At 37.9% G+C, this 8518-nt stretch overlaps 1 protein-coding gene across 1 annotated transcript in view; it reads right to left on the bottom strand.

Moving 5' to 3' along the window:
* The window catches only part of PRELID2 (PRELI domain containing 2), a 39199-nt gene that overhangs the window by 16198 nt on the left and 14483 nt on the right, over positions 1–8518 (bottom strand). Inside the window, exons 3-4 of the mRNA XM_015818666.1 lie at positions 1009–1082; positions 27–187 (exon numbers count right to left, since the gene is read on the bottom strand). Coding sequence (XP_015674152.1) covers positions 27–187; positions 1009–1082 — 235 coding nt within the window. The remainder of the gene's footprint in view (positions 1–26; positions 188–1008; positions 1083–8518) is intronic.

Raw genomic sequence — 8518 nt, 5'->3', positions numbered from 1 at the left:
CAATAAATGAATCTACTACACCTTACCAATTCGGATTTTCAGAGCTTTCTCTGAAGACTGATTCTTCTTTTAGGGTAGCATACTCTGTCCACGTAAGACAGTGACTCTTCATAGACATCATTCTTTCTTGCATATTAAGCCACGACTCCTCTTCTAAGTAGACTTCTGATATTTTCAGGATACTAATCTGCCAGATGTAACATTTACAATGGTCAATAAATGGAGTGTGGGGAAAAAAGATCAGATTACGTACATTAGTAAATAATTTCATTCTTTTAAAATCATTAATAATTATATTAAGGCTAATATCTATCAGTAACATGTAACTACAGACAAAACACTGACATCTGATAAACATGCAAGCTTTTATTGGTTATTTTCATTGCTTAGTAATTTGTTAAATGTTGCCAATTGCAACATTTTAAAGCAAAGCATTAACTTTATGTGTGTCATTTTATTTGTCTTTTAAGTCCACTTAAATGTAACAAAAGAAAAGCATCAACTGTTTGTACACAAGACATAATTACTCAAAACATTTGGGTTTATTTTTCATTGTCTTTGGTACCTGTAAATTTTATGCTTTCCCATCTAGATGAGGCATGGAAAGAGTAAAAAGAAATGTGGTAAAACTGAATTATTATATTTTCAATATGTAAGATTAAAAAAGCATTTTACAAAGTTGCATGGTACATAGCAGAATATATATTATAAATATTGTAATTTAATTTGAAAGTTGAAGATATAAGAAGCTTAAAACAAGAATCGCCATCCTACTTTGATTCTAGAGCTAGATTGCCTATCTTGTAAAAATGTTGCTTTGATTGTTCTACAAATCCACATTTTGAGATAAGAACTTTGAATATCAGTTATCTCATCTCTAAGACACAAAGTCGGATTTTAAATGCTGTCAATTGTAACTCCGAAAAGTTAAACTAATGAATTTTGAACAAAAGCGTAGTTTGCTTATATCACTTTTATAATGAATTTCAATAGACTGAACTTAGTTACCTTTCTTAAAATGTATGGAATTACATTTTGGCATGTTGCAATCCTTCTCCGATATATGACTCCTGTAGACAAGTCTGATAATAAAAGAACAAGTTTTCAGAGTAACAAACAAAATCAAACAATATCAGCAGGAAGTCTTGGAAGCCATAAAGGGATTTAGTTTCCTGCTTTAGCACTCAAAGAATATTGCAGTGTGGTAATCTAGTAAGAATTTTATGCCAACAACCCTGCCTAGTAGTTCTGGAACAACTGATTTAAATCTACCATTTTATGCTATGGTAATAACATAGCATAAAATACAATGTTAAATTCTAACTTTTTAGAATTTCCTGGAACTGCATTGAAATCGCAGTAAATTTTGGCAAATAGCAATCAGGGAGTTAATTTTGGAGGCATTTATATTGCTAGTTACAAGCTTCAAGTATCTTCCTGGGTCAGCACTTCAGAGCAAAAACAGCTCATTCTTCTCACTCTGCATTCTAAAGTACTTCCTAAGAGCATAAACTACCTCTCTGCCATCTAGCAATGCCAATGTTTGAAGTCTAAAGCAATTTTCTTGGACAACAAACATTTATTTTTGCTCCGAACTGAATCAGTGACAAGAATAAAGCTCCTTTCTGAAAACTAAAGCACAGCCTCTTTCTCGAATTATAGGTATTGACCTACAATGCAAACGTGACTGGCTTCTAAAATCAATTTGCATTTTAATTTTTAATGATTCCTGATTAAGTCCATAAGCTTCAGAAATATGTTATTTGATAACTTGGGTGGGCAAATAGCCTGGAGCAAGGCCATTTCTTGCTCTTCAGAAAAGGCAACTCTCTCTGAAACCTTATCTGAATATTTCTTCCTGGGAAACAGCATGCTGCAGTAAATTTTAAATAGACGTAGTGGCACTATATACGGATTTCCCACTTGGCATATTTACAAGGAGTCATATGCTGATTATTTCCAAAGGAAAAAAAAGTGTATTAAAATTGCATGCAATGGCGAATACAAATTTTAAATATTTTGAAAAATAACTTGGTATCCTTTCCATCAGATTATTTCCTTAATAAACAAACACGTAAGGCAACAGTTGGATACTAAGTTGTTGGAATGACCAATCTTGGTTCTACAGTTCTTCCCAGAAGTAGTAATTACTCATTTCCTGACTAGTATTTGTATTGTAGATGCAGATCCTTTTAGTGTATTTTGTACTAGTAACTCTACTGTAATGAGATCCTTTTTTCCTGCAGACATGACATTTCTACCTCTGTGACCCCAATCTGACAGCCACATTGGATAAGAAGGCAGTTCTTGGGGGGAGCTGGGAGAATTGGAGCAGTCATTTAGGGACAAGGAACAATAGCTGAATAAATCTGTGATTTTAAAAAAAAAACTAAGAGCTTTTAAAACAAAGATGCTTGCAGAGTTTGAGTAATAGAAAAAGAAGACATAATTGATACACTTCACAGATGATGATTATTGCTAATTTATTCTGAACCACAGAAATTAATCACAGAACTAAGGAATTAATTATCCCTTTTGACAGCAACCAGAGATTGCCACGGGATTCACCTTTTATCCTAAAAAAATTGCTCAAAGGAATTTTCTCACAATCCTGAACTTGCTTATATTTCTGCTCCAGCATTAATTTTCAGCAGGTATGCAGTAGTCATAAAATATATGAAACTGATTGGGATGCTTATGCATAGCTGAACAAAATTATAAAGCTCCATTTTACTTACTGCTGCAAAATATCAAATACTACATTATAACTGCCAGGGACTAGCAATTAAATACTTTCTGCCAACTGAAGAGAAGACTTTTATATGTACGTATGTTAATATTTTCCTTCTTATCAAGATGGGTTGGTAACACCTAGCAGTCCATCTCAAATCTGATCAGAATGTAGTCTCAAGGAAAGAGGAGAGGTATTACAGGACAGAAAAATAAATAGAAAACTGGTGGTCCAGGCAGGTAGACAATGAAACAGGTTTTTATCTCTAAAGCTTCCAAGGATATGTCAGCTCAGTACAGTGGAGGACAGGTAGAAATTGACAGAAAACTTGATTTTCTTCTCACTCAACTGCACCTCAAGTCAATGTTTACCCAAATGGTAGGAAAACTACAGAGCCAAAAAACAAAGGATTATGTCTATTCAGTTCTATTTCTCAGCCCTCTAAATAGGCTGAGTGAGGAACCTTAGCCAGTAGGGTTATTGGTGAGAGATGCCAAAGTCTGCATTCCAGCACCATCTGAAAAATCTACTGATGCCTCATCTCTGGTCTAAGTCATTTAACCTGTAAATCACATGTTGCAGGTGAAACAATTGTCGTCATATATCCAGTGGTAGGATTCAAATATGTGAACAACCGATTCTCTATGTGGATGCCGCTTCCAGAAGTCCATTCTGGGTCTGGGCAACAAAAAATTAGCTACCGGTTCTGCCGAACTGGTGCAAACCTGCTGAATCCCACCACTGCATATGTCTCTTATATTTTGAGACCAGGATCCATAAAAGGCTAAGGCACTAAATATGTCCACTCAGTATCTGTCATTTGAATGACTATCAAATGATAATTTTTATGATCCAGAAATTATTTTTAACCAAATATATGTGCCTCCCTTTCACATCATTTTCCCCTTAAAAATAGCCAGTTTTTCTTTGATATCCATAGCTTTAACAGCACTGCTGTATCTCTTAGAACTTCAGCCACCCTTCTGCAACTCGTGAGCATTTTTTACCTCAAGAATTTTCCTAAATTGCTGAAACAGATTATTTCAAATGGAACAATTTAAACTCAAAGGAATGTAGGTGGTTCTCATTTAGTGACTACAATTGGGACTTTGCAAATTAAGCAAAGAGGTGACTAAATGAAACTACAACTGTACTTTAGCTTTCCTTTCCTTTACAGACCTGTGAAGGTCATAATTTCAAATAGTCATTAAATGAGGCAGTTGCTAATTGAGGATTACCTGTACAAGAACCCAACAGTACAAGAAATTTACTAATTAGTGAATTTTAGTAATTAGCTGGCAGTGCAATCCTATCCATGTTCACTCTAAAGAACCACAGAACTCAATGCAGTTTACTTTTGTTAAGTGAATACATCAGCCTTCCCAAGCAATGGTGCTTCAAATGATGAGAGATGTGGGGTTTTTTTCCCCCATAACAATAATTTCTCGACATACTGTCTGGCCCAATTTCAGCTTATTTCATTTCTAATTGAATCCAAGGTAGACCAATTTTCAATCACTTTCTCCCTTCCTTGCCCATAGAGGCTTAGCATCTTGTTATCATGCTATTTATGTATGCATTTTTATAGCTTGCTCTCCTTCCATTCCTCGACCAAGCAGAATGGTGTTTGTTTACAGCTTTAATACTATGCTGTCCCAGTTGCAACTATGCAGGGAGCTTTGAATGCCAGTTTAGTTCTTTGTCACCAAAGAGCTAAAACACACAAAACATTCACATTGTTTAGCTCATCTAAGCCGGACAAAATGATTTATTTTTCGCACAGACTACTAGATACAAGTTAATAAATACTGTAAAACAAACTATGATTGGTTGACTTTGCCTCCCCCCCGCCCACATACACATAACAGAAGAGTGATCAAAATATATTATTTTACCTAGAGTTTTACAAACATTTATGCTACTTTGGGATTTTTAAAGTTTATTTTTTTTAAAGTTACATGACACACTTAGAAGTACCTTGCATGTATCTTTGTAAAATTACCAAGAATAGATAAATGCATGGTTGATGAGGTATGATTATAACAAGCTTTTTCTTTTGGAAAAGGAGGTGAAAATATTTTGTTAGATGCATGCAAAGGAGGTGGGTAAATTGTAAACTGTAAATGAACACAAAGGACAAAGAACCATTAGTTAGCTAGGAAGCAGGAAGGACAAACATTGATTAACTTTGTCTAAAAACTCTAGACTATCAAAAACTATAGACACAGCATCATAAGGAACTGTACAGGGTAAAGACAAGCAAGCATATTCTGATTAAAAATAAAGTCCAAAGGTTTGGGTGTTCTGTAAATCCTGAAAGTATTTTTCAATTGCCAGAATGGAATTTAGGAAAACTAAGGCTCATAATGAACTAAAACTTGTAACAAAAATCAAAGATAATAAAAACAAGTTTCCTTCAACATATAAAAAACAAGAAAAAAAGTCAATGAAACAATTGGTCCACTAATGGAAGATGGAAAGGAAGTGATGGACAGTAAGGAGAAAGCAGAGCTGCTTAATTCTTTCTTTGCATCTATCTTCATTCAAAAAGAAAAAAAATAGCCTAACCTATCAAAAACAGAACAAAGACAGACTAGGAATTTAAATTAAAATAAGCAAGAAAATGGTAAGAGAATACCTCTCCACTCTAGACAAGTTCAAATCACCAGGATCTAATACAGGGGTCTTCAAAATTGGCCCTTTTATGACTTGTGGACTTCAACTCCCAGAATTCCTCAGCTAGGCATGCTGGCTGAGGAATTCTGGGAATTGAAGTCCACAAGTCATAAAAGGGCCAAGTTTGAAGACCCCTGATCTAATGGATTACATCTCAGGGTTCTGAAGAAGCTGGCAGAAGTGATCTCAGAATCATTGTACCATATCTTTCAAAGATCCTGGAGTACCGGGGAACTACCTGAGGATTGGAAAAGAGTTGATGTGGTTCCTATCTTAAAAATGGGGGGGGACAGATCCAGGAAAGTATAGACCAATCAGCCTGACATCAATATCTGGGAAGATCCTGGAAAAGATAATCAAGCAACATATTTGCAAACACCTAGAAGCAAGCAAAGTTATAACCAGAAGCCAACATGAGTTTGTCAAAAACAGATAATGCCAAACAAATCTTATTTAATTCTTTGGCAAAGTGACTAAATTAGTGGATCAGCGAAATGCTGTGGACATAGTATATCTGAGAACAATAAGCTAGTGGAATGGCTTGACTTCAGAAGTTCTGGGTGCTCCATCACTGGAGGTTTTTAAGAAGAGATTGGATAGCCATTTGTGTGAACTGGTTATAAGGACTCCTGCTTGAGCAGGGGGTTGAACTAGAAGACCTCCAAGGTCTTTTCCAACTCTGCTAATCTGTTAATTGCATCACTGAAAAAAATAGTGCAAAAGACCACATGGCTGATGATTACGCATCCTGCTAAAAGATCTAGGACAACTTATAGCACCATACTCATTCTCCAATCCAGCCTATTAACACAGACCATCCACCCAGAAAGCTACAGAAGTTTCATTTCCAAAATTAGACCAGAGATCTAACTGGAACAGATGTAAATGACTATCATGTCAAAGTATCTTGTACATTTCTATGTAAAAATACCATGTCACTATTACAGTATGCATTGCCTCATAAATATTCTTAAACTAATTAAAGGCAATAAATTCAACAGCAAAAGATTCATTTTCTATAGAGTTCTATGTTTATTTCTATTAGTGGATGAAAATTAAATAGGCATTCTTGAATACTTCTGAATGTGTTCTCAGTTACATGAAATTAACATTTTCCTGATCATTTTAAACAAAGAAGAAAGTAAATCTGTTTTACTTATTTTAATCTTTTTTATGTGGCTTTTCAAAACTGAGTTTTGCAGGGCAGTTGCATTAAAATTGCAATATAAAAATTACAATTAAGCTGAATTAAAATACACAATAAAAATTAAAACAGCCATCCAATTATTAAAAACATTTCAATGCAACATGTAAATTTAAAATTAACATGAATATATTAAAAGGTTGAGAGCATTAATGCTTGGCGCCAAAAAGGCAGTAAAATCAGCACCAGCGTCATGGGGGCTGCTAAGGAAAAGGCTTCAGCCTGGTGACCATTTGTTGATGGCCAGCTCAGACTCAGTAAAATCTGAAATGAAGGAAGCTGCTCAAGATGCTCAGGACAAATATTAGCCTTAAAGGAAGCCTAGCAACTAAGCCAGGGCTTTTCAACCTTTTCACCCATTGTACCACTTTTAGGATATGGCAACCTCCGAGTACCACCAATCGCCTAGCAAGGTGTCAAAAACTGGATGACCCCCCCACAAAAGGAAAAAAGTGATGAAGTACAAGTAGTCCTCGACTTACAACAGTTCGCTTAGTGACTGTTCGAAGTTACAATGGCACTGAAAAAAGTGCCAAGCAAGACACCTGCCTGCCTGCCCGCCCGGTGGCGCTCTTCCTCCTGTCCGAGGTTTTCATTGTTGTGAGCATTTCTGTTGAGGATTGGCAGCGGGGGTGGGGTGGGGGGATGTTTGGTTTTTATTCCCCCCCCCCCGTCTGCTGGGTGGTTGCAGCAGGTTTTGGTTACTCCACATGACCCTGGGACACTGTGACCATCATAAATATGAATCAGTTGCCAAGCATCTGAATGTAAATCACAAGACCCTGGAGAGGCTGCAACATTCCAGCTGATCAGCGCTTCTTCTGGGCTCAGCAGAAACGCCAGGATCAGCGCCGAGTTCCAGCTGGACCCTGGCACTGATCCTGGCGCTTCCACTGAGCCCTGACAGCCCTGCAGCTCCAGCCATCTCTCGCTCAGGCTTGTGCGGTGCTGCCACGGGTTCAGCTCATTCCCCTCCCCTGCTACCACTTTTCTAGGATGGTCGCGTACCACCTGCCAGGTGCCAGGGTACCACAGGTGGTACCCGTACCACTGGTTGAAAAGCCTTGAACTAAGCACCCAAGGCTGACATGAATGAGGAACATTCCAGTCAGCTGGAAGATGAGAGCTGGATTGCACATCTCCTCCTAGCCCTAGAACAGTGGTGGCGAACCTATGGCACGGGTGCCAGAGGCGGCACTCAGAGCCCCCTCTGTGGGCACGCATGCCGTCGCCCCAGTCCTAGCCCTTCAGCTGGGTTTTGTAAAACCTTTTCGCTTTAGGTCTCTGCCACCATGTGCCAAAAAAAAAAGGTTCAATCAGTCAATTTCAACTTATCGCGGGGAAAAAAAGATCTTGCAAAGTTGGAATTGATTGATTTAACTTTTTAGTCCCACCCAGTCTGCCGTTACCACCGCAGCCATGCCCACCCAATGGGCCACACCCACCCGGCACTCGACGATGCATGTGGGTTTTGGGTTGCAGTTTGGGCACTCAGTCTCTAAAAGGTTCACCATCACTGCCCTAGAACATGCTGAACTGTGTGCAAGGAGAACAGATCAGTCTCACTCCTTCCATGGAAAGGGCATTTCTTGATGGCTTGATAACACTCACGCAGGATCCATTTAAGAGCCATCATTGTTTGGCAATTCTGTTGAGAATAACTTCTGCTTGCTGAAACACTATGCATTTGCATCCCAGAGCCTGTTGCCTGAGACAACTCCATTTCTTGGAACGAGGATCTGCAGAGACGTATTTGAGTTTTTTTAGATTTCTGGATTATAACCTGTTTCTGCTCCCCACTTTGCACTCTGGCTCTTCAGAGCTCATTGTAGGCAAACAGTCTGGGAATTTGAGGTTTTGCTGCTTTGTGTGTGCATTTTCACAAAAGCTCTGCTTGTCACTGCCTA

This window comes from Protobothrops mucrosquamatus, unplaced genomic scaffold (genome assembly GCF_001527695.2).
Source record: "Protobothrops mucrosquamatus isolate PMUCROS unplaced genomic scaffold, P.Mucros_1.0 scaffold777, whole genome shotgun sequence".
In the NCBI taxonomy this organism is placed as follows: domain Eukaryota; kingdom Metazoa; phylum Chordata; class Lepidosauria; order Squamata; family Viperidae; genus Protobothrops; species Protobothrops mucrosquamatus.
This window is presented reverse-complemented; position numbering and strand designations above follow the sequence as displayed.